The sequence below is a fragment of the Rhinoderma darwinii genome, chromosome 12 (genome assembly GCF_050947455.1).
Source record: "Rhinoderma darwinii isolate aRhiDar2 chromosome 12, aRhiDar2.hap1, whole genome shotgun sequence".
NCBI classification, from domain to species: domain Eukaryota; kingdom Metazoa; phylum Chordata; class Amphibia; order Anura; family Rhinodermatidae; genus Rhinoderma; species Rhinoderma darwinii.
Genome location: NC_134698.1, coordinates 72,350,205 through 72,376,883, shown reverse-complemented (window position 1 = coordinate 72,376,883; position 26,679 = coordinate 72,350,205). Strand labels below are relative to the sequence as shown.

Sequence of the window (26,679 nt, the reverse complement as noted above, 5' to 3'; positions counted from 1 at the left end):
AAAATTTCTACGCTTAGGAGCTAATATTTTTTAATTCTAGGAAATTATCTAAGGCTTTTTTAAAGCCATCGACAGTCCCTGCTGTGACGGCTCCTGCGGTGACTATTCCATAGATTCACAGTTCTCACAGTAAAGAAGGCTTGTCGCCTCTACAGATTGAACCTTTTTTGTATGTGCCATTCATATATTTATATAAGTTAATCATGTCCCCCCTTAGTCGTTTTTTTTCAAGGCTAAGTAGGTTTAATTCCTTTAATCTTTCCTCATAACTTAGATTCTCCATGCCCCTTATTAGCTTCGTTGCACTTCTTTGTATTTTTTCATCCTTTCTATGAACTGGAGCCCAGAACTGAACTGCATATTCTAGATGAGGCCTCACTAATGCTTTGTAAAGTGGTAATATTACATCCCTGTCCCGCGAGTCAGTGCCTCTTTTAATACACGACAATATCTTGCTGGCCTTTAAAGCAGCTGATTGACATTGCATGCTGTTATTTAGTTTATGATCTACAAGTACACTCAGATCCTTCTCAACAAGTGTCTCCCCCAGTGTAGCTCCCCCTAGGACATATGATGCATGCAGGTTGTTGGTACCCAGATGCATAACTTTACATTTATCTACATTAAACTTCATTTGCCAAGTGGACGCCCAAACACTTAGTGTGTCCACATCAGCTTGCAATTTACGAACATCTTCCATAGACTGGACAATACTACATAGCTTGGTGTCATCTGCAAAAATAGAAACAGTGCTATTAATCCCATCCTCTATATCATTAATAAATAAGTTGAATAATAGTGGGCCCAGCACGGAACCCTGGGGTCACCACTTATAACCGGGGACCATTCAGAGTAGGAATCATTGATCTGGATACAGTCCTTGAGCCTATTCTCAATCCAATTACAAACTATACTTTCTAAACCTATAGTCCTTAATTTGCCCATTAGACGTCTATGAGGGACAGTGTCAAATGACTTTGCAATATCCAAAAACACTATATCCCTCTGTCCAGGCTTCTGCTCACCTCTTCATAAAAAGAAATCAGGTTGGTTTGACAGCTTCTGTCCTTAGTAAAACCGTGCTGGCTGTCACTTATGATAATATTTTTTGTCACATAATTGTGTATATAGTCTCCCAATAGCCCCTCAAACATTTTTCCCATGATTGATGTTAAGCTTACTGGTCTATAATAACCCGATTAAGACCTAGAGCCCTTTTTGAAAATAGGCACCACATTTGCCCTGTGCCAGTCCCTTGGCACTATACCAGTTACTAGAGAATCTCTAAATATTATGAAGAGGGGGACAGAAATAACTGAACTAAGCACTTTAAGAACTCTAGGGTATAACCCATCTGGTCCCGGGGCCTTGTGTACATTTATTTTATTCACCTTAGCTTGGACCATGTCTACATTCAGCCAATTCAGTATATCAACTGATGTATTAACAGCACTGGCACCGGCTACATCAGCTCCTCAGCACTGGAACCAGCTACATCAGCTCCTCAGCACTGGCCCCACCTATTTCAGGTCCTCAGCACTGGCACCAGCTATATCAGCTGCTCTTTCTTCTGTTGTACATACAGAGCTAAAGAATCCATTCAGTAACTGCCTTCTCTTGATCCCATGTGACCAACTCCCCATTACCACTATCTAGGGGTCCTACATGTTCAGTCCTTGGCTTTTTTGCATTTACATATTTGAAGAATTTTTTGGGATTTGTTTTACAATTCTTGGCCACCTGCCTTTCATTTTGTATTTTTGCTGATTTTATTGCCTTTTTACAATTTTATTAAGCTCTTTATAATTTAGAAAGGCTGCAACTGTACCCTCAGATTTGTATTTTTCAAATGCCATTTTTTTTTCATGTATTGCCCTTTTTACAGAAGGTGTAAGCCATGTGGGGTTTAATTTTAGTCATTTATACTTGTTACCTATAGGAATAAATTTTACACTATAATTATACGAAGTGGATTTTAAAATCTCCCATTTATCGTTTGTCCCATTATTTGACATTAGTTCTTCCCAGTCTATATCCTGAATTGCAGCCCTCATCCTGGGGAAATTGGCCTTCTTAAAATTAAGTGTTTTTGCCCTCCCAGCCTGTGTTTGTTTTGTACAGTATAGTTAAAATGTAACTATATTGTGATCACTGTTACTTAGGTTTTCATGAACATTGACATTCTTAACAAGCTCTGCATTATTAGAAATGACCAGATCCAACAGAGCTTCACCTCTAGTCGGGTCTTCCACAAAAATTTTCCTACAACAGGTCGAGGAAATTTCTTCCCTTCACAGTTGAAGCCGAACCATGACACCAATTAATATCCCTGTAATTAAAATCTCCCATTATCACTACAATACCCGCTTGTGCTGTCCACTCCATCTGTTTATATAGCTGATCTTCCATCTCCTCAGTTATATTGGGGGGGTCTATAGATTACACCAAAAGTAATTTTTTCATTGTTTACCTCCCTCTGTAATTCCACCTACAAGGTTACAATCTCCTTAGTCTTCACCCACTATTGTCTCTTTCACACTCACCTTCATATCACTTCTCTCATACAGACATATACCACTGCCTTCATATCACTTCTCACATACAGACATACACCACCGCCTTTATATCACTTCTCACATACAGACATACACCACCGCCTTTATATCACTTCTCACATACAGACATACACTACCGCCTTCATATCACTTCTCACATAGAGACATACACCACCGCCTTCATATCACTTCTCACATACGGGCATACACCACCACCTTCATATCACTTCTCACATACAGACATACACCACCACCTTCATATCACTTCTCACATACAGACATACACCACCGCCTTCATATCACTTCTCACATACAGACATACACCACCGCCTTCATATCACTTCTCACATACAGACATACACCACCGCCTTCATATCACTTCTCACATACAGACATACACCACCGCCTTCATATCACTTCTCACATAGAGACATACACCACCGCCTTCATATCACTTCTCACATACGGGCATACACCACCACCTTCATATCACTTCTCATATACAGACATACACCACCATCTTCATATCACTTCTCACATACGGACATACACCACCGCCTTCATATCACTTCTCACATACAGACATACACCACCGCCTTCATATCACTTCTCACATACAGACATACACCACCACCTTCATATCACTTCTCACATACAGACATACACCACCGCCTTCATATCACTTCTCACATACAGACATACACCACCGCCTTCATATCACTTCTCATATACAGACATACACCACCGCCTTCATATCACTTCTCACATACAGACATACACCACTGCCTTCATATCACTTCTCACATACAGATATACACCACCACCTTCATATCACTTCTCAAATACAGACATACACCACTGTGTTTCCTATTTGTCCTGTCTTTCCGAAACAGTGTAAAACCCAGTCATGTGAAGAGTCTAGCCATGTTTCAGCAACACCAACTATATCTATATGTTCCTCCAGTACCAAGGCCTGCAGCTCCCCCAATTTGCTTGCTACACTTCTGGCATTTGTGAACATTCACTTTAACTTGCATTTCAAATTGCCACGTTTGGTATCAGAAATGTGATTATTTTACATTATTATAAGTCTGGGAGTCATCCATTATTGGTCAACACTTTTTATACTTTACAAATCTAAATATAGACTATTTAAGAGGTAGTCCCACTACAACAATTTATTAGAAGTGTTTGATCGCTGGGGTTCACACCATTTAAGAAAACAGGGGTCCCGAGTTCCCTGTATGAATGAAGTGGCACGTCACACATTAATCATTCTCTATGGGACTGCTAGAGATAGCCAAATACAGGACTTAGCTATCTCTGGCAGTCCCATAAAGAATTAATGGAGCGGCAGCGCGCCTTCATGGGCTGCCACTCCGTTCATACAGGTGACTCGGGGCCCCTGTTCTATTGATCGGTGATGGTCCCAATGGTGGAAATCCCAGTGATCAAACACTTATCACCTATCCTGTATATAGGGAATAATTTGTTGAGGTGGGATATGCCCTTTATATCATACCTTCTGACATTTCAATCCCCATTTTTAAGCCCTTGATCCTCCCAGGAACACTTGCAAAACTTCCTTGGAATGCCCCTTTTGGGATTACATTTGCATAAACTACACAACGTCTGAGGTCCATTTCACAGGACAAGAAACAAGACGGCTGGGTAGTATGCCTTAACAAGACGGGAGGGTGGTATGCCTTAACAAGATGGCTGGGGGGTATGCCTTAACAAGACGGCTGGGTGGTATGCCTTAACAAGACAGCTGGGTGGTATGAGTCATTTTTGCCAGCCATGACAATGGGTTATCATTTCACAGAATATAACATCTATGCGGGAATGTGGTGATGTGTTACCATGGCTAGCAAAAATGACTCATTATAATAGGGAATTAATAGGGAATTGAAAGCACTGTCTTGTCTATGCAAAATTACCAACACTTGCTTAGGGTCTGTATTATGGCAACACCCAGACCTTTCACGGTTCTACTGACCCAAATTTGGATCACCATAGAAACATATTGTGTCAAAGTTCGGTTCAGGAAAACAGCGGAGGTTCCGAGTGTTGCAGCCTTGATAGAAAACTCAATATGTGATTACATTATAGCCTAAGGCTTTGTTCATATCATTTTGTACTATGTATACGCCGAGCCGACTTACCTGGCGAATGGCAAAAGAGTGTCCCTTCTTATCTGCTGGACTGTTATGCATTGGCATTGCTTTTTTTTTTTTCACTGTCTAGAAAATCAAGCCTGCTGCACTTTCCTATATAGAGAAATACAATAAAAAACATATATGAGCCAGTATAGTTTTTTTTTTTAAATGGGACCCCATGGGTGACACTGAATGTATATAAAATGACATACAGATGTGTCCACCCTTGCTTTTTCTTGAATTGGGTTAAGGATTCCAATTCCTCATGAAACAAATTCAATACAATATCGCAACATGCTTGGAAAACCCTTGACAGGCTGCAATTTACTTATAGCATAGACATATAGCATACACATCTCGTGATAGAGTATCGCAAAATCATGTTTTTTTGATAGCTGGTCATCTCACGCCAATCATCTCAGGATATGTTAAGAAAAGAGGAAAGGCAAGGAAGGACACATCTGTACGGCTGAGCCTCTCATCAGAGATAAAGGTTGTGAAATACTCCCAACGTATACCTTCGAAGGAAGGCAAATATGACATGTCACCTAATACTGACATAAGAGTAGCTGCAAAAAAGAAGGAACATTGGTGGCGGGGTGTGTAATTTAGGGCCACTGGGGTGTGGGATGACCATCTCAGCATTGTAATGGGAGACTGAGGTGACTCCGGAACGGTTGGCTGGATAAAATTACATTTTAGGAAAAAATGCTTTATACATGCAGCAGGGGAGGACATGCTTGTCGAATAAAGTTATGTTGATATTCTCTAAAACGGATAATAAAACAATGCGCCCCTGACGGAGGGTGTTCCCCTACTGTGTAATTGGTTCATCATAGGTTTATCTACAAAGCAATTATGGCCAAATAAAGACTTCTTGAGTAGCTGTCAAGGAAATATTGACCACAAGGACATTTAATTAAGGTATTCTGAGGCAAAAGCTTTTTAATCAAGAAAAGGAACAACATGCAAAGACCTGATCATTTGTAAATTGATACGTGGCTGGGTGGAAAACCTCCTAACACGCCTAATCAGAGGTAATCAGGGACTGCAGATCCGCTTATTGGTGTACGAGCACAATAAATAAACACTGATATAGAAAAATGTACTTACCATCTAAATTACATCAGATATTTTACACATAGCAATTCAAATAATCTTGGCTATAGTTCACTACACATACCGGGTTGACAAAGTAAGAAGATTATGGGTTGTAGGCTGGTCAGAAGCCGTTCCGTCAGTCAACATCAGACTGAGGATCCTTGGACCCATCAGAGAAAATAATTCTGAAGGCCCATACTCCATCTATACAGAACATGTGGATGTCCACTTTAATTACTTTGTAATCTTAGTTACTATCATTGTATACGCAGGACATATCATCAGTAAGATCTAGTAGGTTATCTGTGAAACATCCTGTAAGAAATAGACTCTAGTGGCAAGTGATTGGCTCCAGGGCCGGCATTAAAGGGGTTGTCCGGGCACGGACAACTGATGACCTATACACAGGATAGGTCATCAGTATATTATTGGTGGGGGTCCAACCCCCAGACTCAGCTCCGAACAGCTATTCCGGCTGCTTTTGGGTGCCGAACATTATGCTGTGTATGCAGAGTTCGGAGCCGGAGGCAGAAGGTTCTGTACACATTGCGGCCGCTTTTCTGGACTGGAGCCATCTGCTTCTGGCATGGACATCCGGTGCTCAGAGGCAGCCAAAGCAGCTGATCAGTGTGGGGCCCGGGTATCGGATAGGTCATCAGTTGTCCATGCCCGGACAATCCCTTTAAGGTTGTGCGACCAAGGGGCTTCAGTTTTCACTACTAAAGGGCCTATCTTCGACATGCCCTATCTTCGTGCGTTTCGGACTCTGACCTCCCATTGACATCAATGGGAGGCAGAGAAAGCGGTTTTCACTGTGTTTTTTTCCCCACAGCGCTCAGTTGCACAAACAGTGAAAAATGCGGCAAACAGTGTGCAGGCAGGTCAAAATCTGCCTCAAAATTCCTGAAGGAATTTTGAGGCAGATTTTTCCCCCTGCAAAAAAACTCTGTGAATAATGCCTAAGCCTCCTCTGGTCAGTAGACACTACAATAGTCTTAAGCTATCAAAACTCATAGTTCAAGGCTGGACGTAGTTTTCCACATTTGCAACGTGAGCTCCTTTATGGTCTGGCCCGCCCATGACTCTTCCTCATCTTATCTTAGAGATGTTCACAAACCCCTATGTTTTGGCTAAAATTTTGGGCATGAATTTTCCACAAATAATTTAGATTTAATAAAAATAAATATAAAATAAATTAGTATTAGCACTTGATTAGTATTTGACATCCTTCATTAATTTGGTTGAGACAAAGAACCTGGATACCCTCTATTACTGAAATAATAGCACCATACACTGCATAAATACGGCTGCCATATAGTCTAAAAGTAAATCTACCAAACAGCCCAAATAATAATGTGACAGAGCACAATAACATTATACAGTGTTCAATAATATGGGTATACAGTGCTCAAAAAATACTGGCACACAAAGGCCAAATAAAACTGCCATACAGTGCCCAAATAATACCACCACTCTAGCTTAAATAATTCTGCCATAGAGAGTACTTCAGGAAGGTTCTATTCATATCTTTGGATACCTCCTGTCACAGTAGCCTCCATCCCCTGGCAGCAAATATTCCCTTCATACGATCCCCCCTTCCTCTCCTAAACTCTACAATTTTATATCCGTTCAATTGCTAATTTCCAGCCAGAAATAGAATTCTTATACTAAATTAAAAAAATGCTGAAATGGTTATGTGCCAAAATCAATGCAATAATATAATGCTAAGATTATTATGTGTTTTTGTTCCACCTTGCTGACCAACCTATAAAACCAAATTAATTAATTTCTTAATTTTATTATAGATCAAAGAGCAAAAAAAAAAATCCATTAACCTAATTAATAAAGTGGAAGCGTTCTCTAATTGTAGGTGTTGGAATACTCAAGATTTTGTGCCTGACCTCAGATTGAGAACTTCGGAAAGTAAAACCAGAATCCATGAAAAGATTATGGTAATGCCACTCCAGATTATGACTGTGGAACGGCTAGATTGAAAAATTTACATTTTTAGAATAATTTTTTTCCCGCTAACCTCTTGTGGGATTACAAAATAAATTGTTCATATTTTTTATAAAAAAATATTTTTTAGTTAAGGAACTTAACCTTAAACAATGCAGCCGCAGCATATTACTATCATATTAAGCATTCATCTTCTACTATTCCTATGGCACATTGGGAATGCTACCACTGCGTTACCTTGGAAACTGTAAAAAGTAATTGATAAAAGTATTCCAGTGCGGCCGGTGTAACCCTGGCTATGGTTCTACGCAATTATCCCACATTAGAAAAGTAGTTGTCCGGCCGTTAGAATAAAATTAAAAAAATTGGAATTTTTCCAAAAATATTTTTCGACTATTCTTACCCATGCCCCTTTTTTTAGACACTTTTCAAAACTGTTAAGTGAAGTGCAAAAAGGGTCTCAAAGCTGTTGAATTTGGCGTACGGCCGGTGCAAATGTTTTGGGCGCAATTTGAGCCATAATTCTAGCTCATTTTGCTTTATAAATCTCCCCCAATATTTCCATTGACTGGACAAATACAGATATATAGCTTATATACCAGGGGGTACACACCATGTCTCTTGGGGTGAACTTTTAATAGGTAGCACAGTATATGATCATAGACTTTAATGTAATTATTTGCGTAGGGTGTGCATAGATAAGAAACATTGAGAAAAACTAGTCTAAGGAATCCAGTGCAACATTAAAGTGAATCTCCACCATTTAATACTATGTCATTTTTAGATCCCATATTCTGTGCTGAAAATGTTTTTCATTTTATCTTTATAGTGGTCGGAGCTCTGTTTTTATGATATTGAGAAATATACAGTTCCCCTATATTGACAGAGTTAAATAATAAAATTCTGACTATCTGCAGCCACCACTAGGGGGAGCTTAGGAGTTTATTGCATACTATTGATAACTAAGTTTAATATGTAAACACTATGTAGTATGCCCCTAAAACGCCACTTAGTGGGGGCTACAGGTAGCCAGCGTTTTATAATTTAAATGGTAACTAAACTTTTGACATGTCATAGTGACAAGTCATGAAGTTTTCATCAGTGGAGATCCCAGCACGGAGACCCCCACTGATAACTAAAACGAAGCAGCAGAAATGCTCGGGTAAGCACCGTTCTGCTTAGTTTCTAATCAGCTTTTCACAGAGTGGTGGGCAGGCTCAATACAAAGGCTATGAGCCCGTTTACCACTCGCTTGGCTCTCCGAGGAAAGCCGATCAAAAACTAAGTGGCACAGCGATCACATGAGCTTTTGCGCCGCTTCATTTTAGCAAGTGGTGGTCTCAGTGCAGGGACGGCCACCGATCAAAACTTCTGACATTTTTTAAAAGTTTGTTACCCTATAACTCTATGGCTATTCAAGTGATTTGGAGCTTTGTTCCAGTAGAATATTCTTTTATTGTAGATTACATAATTTATCGGCACAGAATTTTTTACCATTTTTATGTTCAAAATAAACATTTACTTTTAACCCGTGAAGAGCAGGCCAATTTTGGACTTGCGGATTACAAAAATGTTTTTATTTTGCCTCTTTACATTTGGCCGGCCATAACTTTTTTTTATTTTTAGGTCGACGCAACAGGTCTTATGTTTTGTAATTTCTTCAAGTTAGATTTTTTTTTCATACATATATATTAGCATTTCATTTATATTATAGTTTATTTTCTGGAAAAATGCTGCAAAAATGCAATTCCACCACAATTTTTTTTCCACACCTTGGACCGATCATCAAAATGAAATTCTCCATCATGACATTCAGTTGGATAAGTGAATGAAATATCATATGGTAAAGGTCACTTTTTATGTCGATTCATTTTTTTTAAGAAAAGAAATTCAAAGCACAAAAAGATGTAAGCCCCATGTTCTATGATGTGATGATAACTACAGAGAACATGTCTGGGAGTGTTGAGGGCACAATACAGAATTTCTGCAATTCTCCAGTAATAAGTCTTAGGCCTCATTTACACGAGCGTAATATATGCGCGTGCGATGCGCGTGCTTTTCACGCGTGTCGTACGCACTTATATTACTCTATGGGGCAGTGCAGACGATGCGTGAATTTTGCGCAGCGCGAGTGCGTTGCGTAAAACTCACGACATGTTCTAAAATTCGAAGTTTTTCGCGCATCACGCACCCATTGAAGTCAATGGGTGCGTGAAAACCACGAAGGTCGCACGGAAGCACTTCCGTGCGAACTGCGTGATTCGCGCAAGAGCTGTCAAACTGAATGTAAACAGAAAAGCACCACGTGCTTTTCTGTTTACAAACATCCGAACGTAGTGTCTTACACATGAGCGAACCGACCTTTACCGGGTTCGGCCGAACTCGTTTTGACCGAACCCGGCAGGAGACGGTCACTGTGCAGAGTGCTGAATGAGTTAAACTGTTTCAGCACCCTGGACAGTGACTTCCGATCCCAATATACGTGAACGTGTAAAAAAAAAAAAAAAAAGTTCTGACTTACCGATAACTCCCGGTTTTTTCCTCCAGTCTGACCTCCCGGGATGACAATTCAGTCCAAGTGACAGCTGCAGCCAATCACAAGCCAAGCACAGGCTGCAGCGGTCACATGGACTGCCGCGTCATCCAGGGAGGTGGGGCCAGATGTCAAGAGAGGCGCGTCACCAAGGACGCGTCACCAAGGCAACGGCCGGGAAGTTCTCGGTAAGTACGAACCTTTTTTCAACAGGTTACTCGATATGGTGATCGGAATGCACTGTCGAGGGTGCTGAAAGAGTTACTGCCGATCAGTTAACTCTTTCAGCACCATGGACAGTGACTGACGTCGACTAGCCTCATCTCTATGATGGCGGCTGCGCGAAAATCACGCAGCCGCGCATCATACACGGATGACACACGGAGCTGTCAAGTGCCTTTTGCGCGCGCAAAACGCACACGCTCGTGTAAATGAGGCCTTATACGTGCCTGGATCTAATGGTGGTTTAAACAAGGACATCCCATATCCATCCCATAATCTCAATGTGTTGTGTAAATTATTGTATGTATCCAGCAGGCTTGAGAGAAAAAGAGAATATTCCAGTTGACATGGAGATGACAGTGGCACTTTAATGCTAAGACTTCATGGCGGCATTTGGTCGCCAATGATTTACGGTAAAGTTGTGTCTTTACGCCTCATGCACACGACTGAGTCCCGTCAGTGATCCGAGGAAAGATAGAACATGTCCTATCTTTCCTCGGATCGGAGACTCGGATCATTTTTTACGGACCTGATTCATCCGCTAAAGTGAATGGGTCTGTGAAGACAATCGGGTGCCACTTGGATGCTGCCAAAAACGGCCCGAGTGGCACAACGGTCGTGTGCATGAGGCGTTACTGTGTCTTGTGTGCAACGTTAATGTTTCCCTATGGGAAAAAAATGCATATGAAAAGCGTAAGAATTCCGATATGGTCAGTATTATTTTCCCTCTTAGAAAAACATTGAGTTCGCATGTGAGTGACGGTAGTGCCTTAATTTTATCACATCTCAGGGGTGACCCGCTATTGCATGGAGTGGAGTGCTTATTCCAGCCCCAAAGTCTTACTTATATGGCACCCGTCAATTGGGGGATCCATGGGTGTTTTCCGGTATGCTACTCCTGTATGCTCCGGTCATGAGCAGTGGTGGACCTGTATAGGAAGTGACTACTGTACTGGTACCATAGGACAGCAGCTCAAGCTACTGAGATATGAATTATAAAGGTGCACAAAGGAAAGGGTTCAATGACAAAATCAGCTCTACTACATCTGTACCATAGCACCGTATACATGTATATATATGAATATGGTGACATTCTATTCTTAGTATTTTACACCTACCTTTAAATCTGCCTTTCAGGACTCTACCCTGTCCCTTGTACATTGCCATATTGACATATGGGGCTCTTAGAATGAATAAATGAATGAATGAATGAATGAATGAATGAATGTATTTATGAATGAATGAATGACTTTTTTTTCAGATAATGTTGCTAAGACATTTTTAAGATATTACTGTCCAAGATAATTAATAACTTATAAAATTCATATTGTCCATTCGCAAAGCTTGAAATATATTTATGGAATAAACGCATAAGAAAATAAATGAATGACTTATTCACCCATTCATTCATCTATCTTTCCAGATAGTGCAACTTAATGTTAAAGATTTTCTTTAAAAGAATCTTATGTTATAGTAAAGAGATATGTAATTGATAAAATTCTTATTTGAGAAAAGAAAAGGTGAAAAATGATCAAGGAAATGAATAAAAATGAAACAATAAATAAATATTTAATTCATGAATCTTTTTTTTTTTTTTAAATTGTGTGGCAAAGATTGTCTAGGAGTAATAAATTGTTTAGTCATAAACTATTTGATTCACATGTTTCAAGAATGTATGAATGAGTTAAAAATAGTTGCATTTTATTGAATGAATTTATTAATTACGGTAGTTGTTTTTTGTTTGTTTTTTTGTCAGCTAGTGCTACAAGAACATTTTCGATATAAGAAATTGTAACTCCAGTCAGTTGCGCATTTTTACAATTGTATTTTGTAAATGAAAAAAAAAAAAAGAATGAATGAATAAATTAATTAATCAACCTCTTCACAATCCACAATTTTATAAATGCTCATGTGACTGGAACTACAATACAATAATGTGATATGAAGTAATTTCTAGTTCAATCATTTATCTTTCCAGTAAGCTCCGGAAGGACATTTTAAAGATGTTTTGCCAATTGTATAGAATATGAATGAATCAATACATGAATGAAAGAATTAAGGAAAATGAATGAAGGTAATACTTAGTTCAGTAATCTATCTTGCACATAGTACCACATGGACATTTTCATAATATTATATTGTAGTATCAGTCAATTGTGCATATAGAAAATGATCACTTTGTGAATTAAAACAGGTTGAAGAAATGAATGAATAAATGAATGAAAAAAATGAAGAAAATAAATGAAGAAATTGCTTTTAGTTCAGACAGTACTACAGGGACATTTAAAAAAAATTATACTGTAGGTCAAGGTATTAACTGACTTAAAAAATTAACTACGGAATGAATGAATGAAAAAATTTAAGTTCACTAATTGAAACCAAATTAATCTAGCAAAATATAAGGTTGGGTTCACACAGGTTGGATAGGACACGGTGTGGTGCAGTTTTTCAGGTGGAATTTCCACTGCTGAAAGCTGCAGTAGAAAAGAAAAAAAATGTACATACTTCCCCGCCCCGTAACCATGGCGACCCGTCCCTCTGACGTCCTGCAGCCTGGCCTGATGATGTTTGAGCCCATGTGACCTCTGTAGCCTGTGATTGGCTGCAGCAGTCACATGGGATGAAACGTCATCCCTGGAGGCCGGGCTGGATGCAGGAGCAGAGAGTTCTGGGTAAGTATAGACTTTTTTTTCCGAGTTGCGATTTTTGCCGCAAAATCGCAGCTTCTCTGCCGCAAACATAGCAACATCTGCTTATTGTTGCGAGTTTGGCCTCTCCATTGAATTCAATGGAGAAAACCTGCAACAGAAAAGCAGCTGCGGATTAAAAAAAAACACCGCAGGTCAATTTATTGAACGTTTTTTAGCCATTTTTTTTTTACGCCACGTGTTAATGAGATTTGTTAAAATCTCATCTACTTTGCTGCTACTGTATTATGCTGCAGATTTTCCGCGGTGAAATCCGCAGTGTTTACGCTGCGTGTGAACCCGTTCTGACTAAAACAATTGCAATGTACAATATTCTTAGATGGGTTTTCTGAGTGCTGGCACCCCTTTTTATACCTGAGATGGAACTGGTGGCCGTTTCCAATATATCTCGGAGAACTAGTAATGAAATGTATGCCTGCTTTATTTGCTCTTTAAAGACCAGATGGATTGGCAGCGCGTGTGATCCAGGGGCGGCTGCAGCTGTCGGTTCTCCCCTCTGCCAGTGAGCAGGGCTTTGCAAATATTCATAACCTTTCATAAATTACAGGAGCACAAACACCTTGTCTCTATTTTTGATCTTTCGAGATATTGTTAGGATAATGGAACGTACGGCGGCCTCAATACTACATAATTGTAAAGTTCACATAGCGTGATAAGTGGTTACTGGATGTGAAAAACATAAATAACCCGCCACCGGCACGATGACAACACAAAGTACAGGACATGGATCAGGGGAGGATTCCTGGGTCACTCGAGAATAAAACATTCAGTATTATATGTATTTATATACACATAATATATGAAATAATGTCCCACTATGGTAAATTATAAAAATATTAGAAGTCACCAAGTTTAGTGATCATATAAAAAAAAATATACAAGGCCGCATTTAAATAGGTCAGGGAAAGATAAATAGTCTTAATCATTAATCGTAAGGCTATGTTCACACGCTTATTAAAAAACGTCTGAAAATACGGAGCTGTTTTCAAGGAAAAAGTCAGTCAAAAACGGCTTCGAAAACGGCTCAAGCAGTGACATGCACTTCTTTTTCGCCAGCGTTTTCTTACGCAGCCATTTTTCAAAACAGCCGCGTAAAAAAACGGCCCATCGGAACAGAACGCTGTTTTTCCATTGAAATCAATGGGCAGATGTTTGGAGGAGTTCTGCTTACGATTTCTCAGCCATTTGGAGGCCGTTTAGGGCCCGAAAAACGTCCGAAAATAAGCCGTGTGGACATACCCTTAGGGTTACAATATTTCTTATAATTCACACTTTAGCTGCAGAACCTCTTTTTGAAGAGTAAGGGGGAGATTCCTGTTTACCATTGATTGGTTGATAAGAAACATGATCATCCTTTACAAAAAGAAGGTCTGTAGTCCCTGAGGTGTGTATTATGATGTTGGGTGACAACTCCGGTGGGCAGCCATATTTTGGCTTTATTTGCTTTCGGCCTTCTAAAAAATGAGAAGAATTTTTTATAACTTTAAAATAGGACAATCATATAGCTGAGACCTGGATTGAAGTACAAAAAGCAGATGTTGTGATTTTTGCGACGGAACAGCTACGGCACAGCCGCAAAAACCACAACTCAGAAAAAAAAAGTCTATACTTACCCAGATCTCTCCAGGATGCCCAGCCTCCAGGAATGACATTTTATTCCATGTGACTGCTGCACCCAATCACAGGCTGCAGCGGTCACATGGTATGAAACGTCATCCCAGGAGGCCGGACTGTAGGACGTCAGAGAGATGCGTTTCCATGGCTATGTGTAAGTATATCCTTTTTTTTAACGCTCTGTTTTCCGCAGCGGACATTCCGGCCAAAAAACTGCACCACTATTTGGTGCGTTTTTTCGGCAGGAATTCCCTGCGGGGACCAGGTTGGATACAATGTGTACCTTTACACAGCGTATCCGCGCCTTGTGAACATCCCCTTAGAGTGCCAAATTTTCAAACTTTACTTGCACTTTCAAATATCTATGATTTTGACCGGCACAGATGGCGCACATGGTCATAGACAATATATACAGTTCTTCCTAATTTGGGAGGCACAATTTTGTGGCTGTATTTACAATTTCTTTCACTGCTGAGGAGCACAGACGTATTTACAACTGAGGCTGGCAAGATGGCTGGCTTGTTCTGGTGACTGGCAGACACAGGCAAAAGGGCACCCCTCCTTGATACAAGTTACCTGCTTGGACCTAGATGGTGGCTTCTACTGTGTACTTCGGGCCTAGTGCCCCTTGAGCTGGTGGCTGCCTTGTAATTAGGCCCTATAAGCCTCCACATAGATCGACTCTCCACTTAGTCTTGTACTACGGCTGGACACGGCCGGTACACCTCTCACTTGACTGTATTGGGTCACATCTCTTCTACGTGCCCTTCTCTGCACAGCCCAACTATCCATACAGTGGGGCCTCACACACCATCCCTGCTAACCTTTCTAGGGTCGCCACCGACATCTTAAACTCTTAAGCATCCACCAATCAATTACAACATGGTAAATGTAGCCTTGAAAGTGGCATTCAGACCGCACAATCCGGTACCTTAAATTTAGATGTGAACCAGCCAAGCACCTTGCCTTACCTTATAAAAAAAAAGTCAATAAATTCAACAGGATCAGCCACCCTCTCCTCCAATGAAGCATATTATAGCAAATCTTCTCCAATACATTCCCATACTGTAGCCAATTTCATCACCGCACAAGTGACACGTAATGGAGGGATAAAGAAGACAGCAGCAATAATATCAGCACTAATAATACTTTACTGATGACTTATTTACATTGCCACGAAGGGGCCAAAATACAATAATAAAAATAAATGCAAGGTTTTTGTTAGGAAAGTTTTACATTTATGATTACTTTATCTAATGAAGACTAAAAATGTGTATGCAAGCTTATCTGTAAGAGCCTTGACTAACAAAATGTCGAATATGTTTAATTCTTAAGATATTATATATGAGGAGGGGGTAGCTGAATTCCTAAAAAGGGAGATTAGAATTTCCCGACAGAAATTAAACTTCCAATTAGTATTGTTTTTAGGTCTCAAGTGTGATATAAGAAGCAAAATGTATTAAGTACTAGTCCGGACATGTTTTTCTCAGAAATTTGTCCTTTTTAACGCGCGGTGAAAGACGTAAAAAAGAAACCCAAAAGAAAATGGAGGAATCACAGTTTTTGCCAATTCCACCCGACTTAGATTTTTTTTCCAGTTTCTCAGTACATTATATGGGACTTTAAATGGTGCCAATAGAAACTACAACTCCTCCCGCAAAAAACGCAAGCCTTCACACCACTCCATTGACGAAAAATTGTCATATAGAAAGCGGGGAGAGTAAAACGAAAATGAAAAAAAAAAAATGGCTTGGACACTTAGTGGTTAAACTACAGTAAAATTTGATAATGATCCTAGAAAATTGATGATGATTTGTCTGGTAAGAAATTTTGGGCTCTAGCATTCCGAAACCCTGGAAACCCGGTGCCTATGCCTCTTGATCATTAGGTGGAATAATATAAGTCTTGGTCTTCACTGTATTTTGAAAAAGTTCCAGGATGTCTCTTATTTACCACGATCCTCTGCTATATCACGACATGAACCTGTGACCTCCATGGGACTCCAGGAAAATCTACTTTTCATAATTAAAGGGTTTTTTCTGGACAGATATTGATGGCATATCACTAAGATAGGTCATCCATTTCTGATTGGCAGCGATCACCGTGCTCACCATCGATCGCTCATCAATTGGTAAATATGTGACCTCCAGGAACTCGAATAGAGTATACAGGAGACCAAAAGAAACAGCACTTTTCTAACATTATTGACACTTCGTATTTGGAATTGGCGGGGGTCACAAAGGTCGGACCCCCACTGATTGGACTTAGATGGTATATCCTAATGATATTCCATCAATGTCTGTCAACCCCTTTAATTTCCCCTTTAAGAGTTATCCCAGTGCCCAAAACAGTGAGATGTACCGTTCAGCTTTTCTACATCTATCCGGAATATTATACAATATAATAGAGTACATGAAAATGACATGAGAATAATATCATGCTCTGCTAATAGAACATTCGGGACCTTTGCCGGTCTTCTAATGATGTTGCATGTGAGCCCTTGAAATCATCACTGCTGCCTAAACATGGAGAATATGAATGAGCTTGTGTCCTCTCATGGGTCTGTATTGTGATTTATAGTATAACATGTGCATACAGATGCGGTAGAGCTGAGTTTGTCATCTGGCTCACCTCAATGTGATATCATGATGTATTATTAGTGATATTTTTTTATTTTTTTTTAAGTACATGTATCTGCACAAATGCACAAAATCTTTCATGATGCACAAAATAAGACAAATTTCAGGTGTAACATTTTAAGAAATTCTACCCTTGAGCAGAACTAATTAGTCTGAGAGACTAGTTACCAGGGACTTGCTGCCTGACAGTCCTTATAGAAGACTACAGTTGTTAGGCAGTGTATCCAGGTACTTGTGGGCGCTGGTGTGATAATCACAGTAGACTCCTGAGTATATAGAATAAGCAGCATTCTTCCCAACAGTCCCATTTGCTGCAGGACTGTCGTGGAAATGGGACAACATAGAGGGAGGGCTAGTGCAGATTTCCAGTAGCTTGGCAACAATTTAACCATGACAATCTCCAGCTCATGATGTGGAGTAAAAAAAATTGTGTTAGATGAGCTCTTTTATGGAATCTAATCACATAAAATTACTTTGTATTCTGCTGCTACGGTACGTGTTTCCCTCCCCCAGCTGTCGATGACTTCCTGTACGAGTGACCACCCTGCCCATATATGTATTAGACAGAATAGATGTGGTCACTGATTGCGCTGCACAGGAAGTAGAAAGATGCCAACCAATCAGAGCTCAGATTTAATTTCTTAAATAGCTATGGAAAAATGAAAGATTCACTGTGATTGGAAGCTATGGCCGCAAGGACAGTTTTTCTGTACAACAATTACGATAAATGTGGTCCAATTTGGAAATAATTTATTAACATTAGGGCTCAAGAGCTGAATGCGGTGGATATGATCCTCCCAGCAAGTGGGCTCCTTTTATTGTCAGTACGCAGGGGGGGGGGGGGCACTTAATTTAAAGAAGTTGTAGATAATCTGTTGAAATTTTGGATCCATTAAAATGAAATTAATAATAAAAAAATTAGGATAATACATTGACACTTTTTTTTAAGCAGATGTACATGTCCTTTAAAAGGTTTACTTGAGATTGAGTGGAGCTAAGCTGCAATAGCAAACACTTCCTATGAACAAAAGTGGCACTCTTTCTGGAAAAAAACACCAAAACCATGCTTTGATAGTCCCATACAGTCCCTTTACCAGGCAAAACAGATACACTGTGTTATGACTTATACATAGCCTAAGTGGGCATTGAATGAATCAGGGGTTCAATGAACGACAACGAGATTTGTCATGCACCTCCCCCTCAGGTCCGGGACTAGGCATAGCACTGTGTATTGAGTTTTGCCTAGAGTGTTCCTTTCAGTAATACACCACATATCTTATAGCCTAAAATTCCAGTGCTCGTAGTTCTACAAAACTTTCCTCAACGGGCCAACGGGATAATAAACATTCTGTGAATAAATGCTAAACTTGTCCCCAAGTTCTGCTGCTCCGCACAAAGTCTTTAGAACATGCATTTATATCTTCCTGACAACATTCCCTCCAGGAGCTTGCACAGTGAGTCTCGGCTCTGCTAGATCGGACGGTGTTTGTTAACTGAAGATTCTTACATAACCACCTTCTTGTACCGTTTCAGATTTGGATGATCCCATTGTGACCGTACATCAAAGTATAGGAGAGGCAAAGGAACAATTTTATTATGAGAGAACTGTTTTCTTACGTTGCATTGCTAACTCCAATCCACCAGTCAGGTATAGCTGGAAACGGGGCGAGGAGATTCTTCTACAGGGCTCTGATAAAGGTGTGGAAATATATGAGCCTTTCTTCACCCAGGTAGGAAATAAGGTATCTGTTCCCCTTTATTACATTTATTAAACATTGGTAATGTAACTATTCTCATTCCTTAAGTGGGTTTTCCAAATAAAGACGTTTAGGATGTGTCAATTAGATTGGTGGGGTCTGGTTGCTAGGAGTCGGACCCCCATGATGTGCAGAATTAGGACGTCTCTTACTCCATTCAGATGAGAGACAACTGCCCATTCTTGACCATTCTCTTTTGAAATCTATGGGAGCTAAAGGGGTGTTCCCAGAATCGACGTTTATCACCTATTCACAGAATAAAGTGTCTGATCGCTGGGGGCACCACTGTTGCAAACCTCACAGTTGCGAAAACAGCAGACCCCAACCCCATGTTCCTCCTTACTGTACTACCACAGTAAGGAGGAGCTTAATTTGAGCACCCGCCTCTCCATTCAATGCCTATGGAACTGACAGAAACAGCCGGGCGCTGTACTTGTCAGTTCCATCTGTGGCCGTCAGCGGCTCAACCGACGCTCCATTCAAAGTCCTCCCCACTGTGTTCATGCAGTGAGAAGGAATGTGACCCCCGTTCTAGTAATTCGTGGATAGGTGATAATTGTCAATTTTGGGAAGAACCCTTTACTGCTAACATTTGTTTCAATTGAGAGCGGTTGCATATGTATGGGCACCTGCCCATGAAGCTGGCAGGGCATGTGCCTTCGGTGCTTGGTGCAACGTTGGGCACCAACAGACAATTTGTCTTTGCCAGGGTATTTCAATACAGGGCTAGGGCCGCCAACTTAATCTTGGCCCCAGGTGAAGCAAAAGTATGACTCTGTGGATGGCAACCCAATGTTGTATACATCATGGGGAGTCTCAGCTGTTGGTCCCATGCCATTCTGATTTCTATGACACCTCTGACATTTTCTACTCTGACAGATGATAATAGGAGGTCCACTAATTCATTATTACAAATTTATCCAAAGGAGGTCCATTTTCTGAAAGCGAAATTGTAGAAGGATTTATTCATATTAAAATTGTAAATGCATCGACGCCAGTATGTGCAGCGAATCCTGTCATAAACGTCTTTTGTCAGGAGACCCCATTATAATGAATATATTGATATGTCTTAATGAAATTCAATCTGTGGTCAGATAGTGGCAAGACTCTCCATTGTACTAAACCATCATCTGTCATTTATTTCCTCCTGTATTCCCCGCTAAATTAAGAACACAGATTATTATCAAAGTGCAATATTATATAAACAGCTATTACAAGAGGCCCCTTTAGATTCATTTATCACATATTTTATACTATTTATGTTGTTTCTAATACTCTCCTACATAAAGCACTGTTCATCCTTATCGGTCTGATTCATAAATAAAACGCCAGAGCTACGATACATGGAAAGGGGATGTAACTCTGCATTAACAATGCAGGCTTAAAGGGGTTTTCCATAATCATGATTTATCCCTTATCCACAGGATAGGTGATAAATATCTGATCGGTGGGGGTCCGACTGCTGGGACCCCCACCGATCATTTGAATGGGCTTACCTTGCCGTTCCTGGGAGCCCCATAGGAATGAAGCGGTAGAGCGAAGGCTCGACCTTCGCTCCATTAATTTCTTAGGGGCTGCCGAGCGCTATCTTCAGCAGCCCCATAGAAATTAATAGATTGCTTCTCGTGACGGCGGTCGGACCCCCCCTGATCATAAGAATGTACTTACCTTGCATTCCTGGGAGGAATAGAGCGGTAGAGCGTATGCTCAACCACCGCTCCATTCATTTCTAAGGGGCTGTCGAGCACTATCATCGGCAGCCACATAGAAATGAATGGATCAGTTATCGTGATTGGTGGGGTTCCCAGCGGTCGGACCCCCACCGATCAGATATTTTTCACCTATCCTGTGGATAGGTGATAAATATTGATTATGGGAAACTCCTTTCATTCTGGATGTTTAAAAGTTGGATGACGCCTTCTAGGGCAATCTAACAGCTTCTATTAGTGGTCGACACCCAGCATCTCTATTCTGCACTTTTCTGGTTGGGGAAGGAGTGTAGAGGGAAGTCTTAGCACACAAAGGCTGATACTTCTTTATTAAAATGTCTTCATACACAATAATAAAACATGTCCCGATTGAATATCAAATACCATATACAATCTGTAATGTACAGAATAATTTGTGTATATACTACTATGGAGCATTTGTTCCTTGAAATTATTAGTATGTTTTTTTTTTGTTTTTTTTAAAACCTTTAATTGAAAAATTTAAATTTATCGGGGTCAAAAATGACTGGGTCACAAAACAATGTAGTACCATGTGCAGCCATAGGGGGCGATATAGAGTGAAATCGCTTTATTGTATCCCTTTATATGAACTGTATATACTGTAGTTTGTTGTAAGCTTTGTGTTACAATGAATCACCCCATGTTTTATCATGTCACACTGCTATATATTTGAAGATGGTGGCACCTTGTATTAATAGATGATGTCTTGATTCATAGAATCCAGCGCCATGTCTAAAGATGTGATGCGTTGAAATATTAAGTATCTGGGGTGTTAAATGTATCTTTCCACTGAGACCTTGGCTGTAAGGTTTCTATAGTAACTATAGACACCTGTGGTAAAGAAAATCATTATTATTTTTTTTTTTTTTTTTTTTAAAGAATAGGAAATGCTTAAAGGGCAAGTTCTAATGCTACATATAAAATGGACTCACACTGCTATAGGACTGCTATGATAGTCATGTTATACAGACCCTATAAATAGCATTTGTTCATTTCTTCTCATTATCCACCTCATTCTTTTCAAGTCAATGTCTTCCAGACCTTTCTTCACACATATCAAACCATCTTTGAAGTATACCTCCCCCTATAGTAAAAAAAAAAAAAAAAGGAGAAAAATAATCATTAATTGCATTATCTTCTCTCAAGTGTTAAAAATTCTGTTGAGCTGTTTCTTAAAGGGATTGTCCAGTTTAAACAAATGAATGCTATTTGTTATATAATTAAAAGTTATACACTTTTCCAATATACTTTCTGTAATAATTCCTCATGTTTTTCAAGATCTCTGCTTGTTGTTTATCAGTAGGAAATTTCATTGTTGACTTCCAGTGGATACAATTCTGTCCATGGTCATGTGATGGACAAACAGGTGGTGGGATCACTACAAGACACAGCTCTGATACACATACTGTAACTGTAATGAGCCCTACACCTGTGTGTCCATCACATGACCAGGACAGAATTGTATCCACTGGAAGTCAACAACGAAGGTTCCTACTGATTAACAACAAGCACAGAAAACCATCAGGAATTATTACAGAAAGTATATTGGAAAATTGTATAGCTTTTAATTTTACAAAAAATAACATTAATTTTCCGAAACCGAACAAACCCTTTAATTATATGTGTTGGGGAAAGGTGAGTGACAACCAATGTGGCTAGCATTAGAGCTTCCACAGTGGTAGTCACCCAGCCCTGATTTTTACATGTACAGTACAGTGTCCAAAAATACTGCCATGCACTGTACAATATAAAGCTATACAATACTCAAATACCATACAGCGGATTTTCACACGGATTTCGGCACAGAAACTGCATGTATTCCACGCCGTAATATGCCTAAAAAAATGCTTACAAAAGTGTCCCAATACTAACTCCATACACAGTAGCCACACACGGATTAGTTTCATTGAATGGGTTTAATCTACGTGCAGATTGGCAGAAATTCCACTGCAAAACTGCGGCAGAAATTCGAGGGTCAGTCTCATATTTGTGCCGCAAATTCTCGTCAAATTAGAAACTGAATTTACTACGGAAAAATCTGCCGAACATAGCCATAGGGTACGCACACACATGCAGCAGATTTGTTGTAAATTGTTTTGTCAGCAAATACGCAGCAAATCCACTCCTATTATGTATGGATTTTGTTGCGGTATTACTGCAGATTTCGCCCCTTCTACATTGAAAAGGATAAAATATGCTGTGAACATCCGCAACAGACTGAGCATGCTCCAGATTTTAAAATCAGCAGCATGCTCGGACTTCCGTGCGGCAAATGTCACGCAGCATGTGGATGAGATTAGTCCAAGTTTCATTCACATGGCTGGTGCTGTAATCTGCTGCGGATTTTCCACATGGAGGCATTTCCCGCTGCATTTCTGTGCCACGCGGAACTGGCCATTCTGTCGAAATAACAGTGCTTATCCAATGCCCATATAACAATGCTCAGGTGTCGGGCTTCCAAGCAGCAGAGATTTATAGTTTCTGTGTATCATCATGAGGGGAGTGGTGGAGACCCTTGAATGGTGGAGTGCCCGGAAACTTGCCTTCCTATAGTCCAGCCCTGGGTACTGTGACAGGACAACTCAGAAGTGGCAAATAAATGACTGTGATGATAATGGTGAGTAGCCGGACTTACCCAATATCTCAGAAAATGTTTGAACTAGATGAACTTTTCTTTTTCGTTAATGTAATGACTGGTACTGTGTAAATGTATACTGTAAAATGTCAGCCGCTGACAATAACCGCTCCTTTGTCAGTGACTGCCGCCTTTCTTCAAATTGCTTAATAAACAGCATTTTACATCAAAAGTGACATTCCGTGAATATGCAATGAATACACTCATGCAAATGACATTTCCATGTAGTTCCGAACATTCATCTTTTACACAACCTGTTGTTCTTGTGTTTTTTTTTGGAGTGAATCTTTTGTGATTGTTTCACAATGTATGTGGCAGGAGTTGAATCGAAACCTTATAAACAATAAAAGCCTTCATGTGATGTATATGTGATGTAGATGATGAGACATTTTGTTTTACCTTTGTTGAATATTATATTTTTGCAGTTGTAGTTATTACATATAAAAAGGCTTTCCGGGACTGTAATGTTTATGGCTTATTCTTTGGATCGGTCAACAATTTTAGATCGGTAGGGGTCTGACTATGGACTTCTCCATCGATCAGCTAATTGAAGGGGCCACAATGCTCCGGTGAGCGCTGCAGCCTCTTCCTTGCACACCAGGTAGAGTGCAGTACATTCGATAGTGGTTGTGCCTGGTACTGCAACTCAGTTCTATTAATTCGAGCTGCAGTATCAGTTAAAGCCACTACAGAATCTACGGAGCTGTGCCTGGTATGCACCAGTGCGCCACGGAAAGTTCAATCAGCTGATCGGTGGGGCGCTGGAAAAATATATCCTCACCGATCTATGAATAGGTCATTAATATCAAAGACCCAGTAAACAATACTGAAGTCTTGACTAGCTCTGTGTATTTAGGGATTTGCCGATAAAGAAAACTGCCAACAGCTATTAAACCAACTCGCTCATTAACATGGACAGTATTTGTAAGTAATCTTTCTAGTTCTGGTTAAAGGGCTTGTCCAGTTTTGTCCACGTTCCTGATGACTAACAGCTCTTAAGACGGAGGACCCAGTAGGTCAATTAGCGGTTATTGGCAGGGCAACCAAAGCTTTGAGCACAATTTCACTGCATTTCATTCATCCCTTAACTGGGGAACTCACCATCACAGGACATTTTTTAAGGGGTTATCTTAACTAGACAACCACTTTGGATCCAACCTGTCGGATCCCAAACCTCCTTGATGGTAGACATGACTAGACTGTCTGCCCGGTCCAGTAGACTTTGGATTGTTGATGAATTTCATATTATCCAGCAAGGTCCTCTAATAAGAATCTAATATCTATGGCCAGCTTTAGGCAGGAGACACAGCCAAATTCCTAGGCTTGAATCCAGGAGGACATTTGATTACCATAGAGGCAGCCCCTGGATTTGCTATAAGAAAGAAGGGGTCAAGTTCTGGTTGGCCATTCTCCTTTACCAAGGTATAAACTTCAATATTTTGCCTTTATAGCCCAAGAGCTTCAAGCTTTGCAGACTTGATAGAAGTAAAAGCACTTGGAAAGAATGTGAGCCAATGGGTACCATGACTGACATGTTGTACCGGAGTGTAAAGTACTTATATTTTACTTTTCATGAAACGATAATGTATATGGTTGCATCGAGTCCCCCAGAGTGAGAGACACTCTTTACAGTAGCTGTCTGCTCTAGTAAATAGAGGGGGTTCTGAGTGCGAGACATCCCGTCTTAGACATCAATATGCCATAATACTCTATCTCCCATAAACAGGGTTTGTCTTGGTGGGTCAAGCACTTACGAGAGGTTCTTCTAAATAGTCTAAGTCTAGGGTTCTTTGGGCCCACTATAAGAAACCTATACAGAACATGCACACATACCTTTTTTAATTACATTGTAATCTTTTGTTGTTTTCCTAGGACACATAGGACATATCAATAGGGTCTAATAGGTTATGTGAGAATCATCCTGTAAGAAATAGACCCTAGTGGTAAGTGATTGGCCCAAAGGCACCTCCAAATGGCGTTGTCCTCTGCTGGACTTTTGAGGCTCATTAATAAGTCAGAGCCTTGGCCTATTGGAGGATCCTGTGGTGGGCCAGTCCAACCCTGGTTCTATCCTTCTTAATAAATAGAGCTTATAGATCATAGCACTATATTTTCTTCCCTATAGAACCCTATGTAATTCATTCATAGTTTTGTTTGGCAAGTTTAAATTTTATATGTTTTACCCCCTGTCAATTTGTCTTATTTTTCACTTTTGTTTTAGTTTAATTCGACCTTCATAATTTTTGTATGGCTACAAATATTTTAGAAAAAAAAACTAAGCCTCCCAGACGTCATTTTCTCAGGAAAATGCTTTATCGGGATATAAACTCTGAGCCTTTGCCAGCCACCTAGCACGTAGCCACGTTACCTCAGATGACATGTGACAATTTCAAAAGCTGAAATTCAAAAGCTATAAAAAGGAATCTCTCTCTCTTTCATCTTCAAGGGCATTTTTTTAAAAATGACAAAAGGGAAGAAAAAAATTATAATTGTTTGATAAATGACTTAATGAGGCAACGACTAATTTTATAATTTGATATAAGATGTCTCCAAATCAAAACGGAAGAGACATTGGCCCAGATTTACTAAGACTGGCATTCCATATGCCAGTCATAAACTGAAGCCCGCTGAAGTAAGGGTATGTTTACACGCTTAACCAAAAACATCTGAAAATACAGAGCTGTTTTGAAGGGAAAACAGCTGCTGATTTTCAGACTTTTTTTTAGCAACTCGCGTTTTTCGCTGCGTTTTTTTACAGCCGTTTTTGGAGCTATTTTTCTATAGAGCCAATGAAATACGGCTCCAAAAACGTCCCAAGAAGTGACATGCACTTCTTTTTCATGGCCGTCTTTTTACATGCCATTTCTGGGAAAAAGGGGCATTAAAAAAAACGCCCTGTCGGAACAGAACTACGTATTTCCCATTGTAATCAATGGGCAGATGTTTGGAGGCGTTCTGCTTCCGAATTTTCAGCCGTTTTTCGGGGCGTTTACAAATTTATTCAGAAGCGCACATATCCGGGGCTGTCCGTGTTCCACAAAGTGAACTCTACACCAGCTATGAGCTG

General features: G+C 40.0%; 1 protein-coding gene across 4 annotated transcripts in view; it reads left to right on the top strand.

Moving 5' to 3' along the window:
- The window catches only part of MDGA2 (MAM domain containing glycosylphosphatidylinositol anchor 2), a 392,414-nt gene that overhangs the window by 229,579 nt on the left and 136,156 nt on the right, over positions 1-26,679 (top strand). For 2 of the 4 annotated variants that reach the window (XM_075843991.1, XM_075843990.1), the window contains exon 4: positions 19,024-19,220. In XM_075843991.1, coding sequence (XP_075700106.1) covers positions 19,024-19,220 — 197 coding nt within the window. Of the gene's footprint in view, positions 1-19,023; positions 19,233-26,679 lie in introns of all 4 variants that reach the window. The other 2 variants (XM_075843989.1, XM_075843988.1) reach the window with 1 other exon arrangement.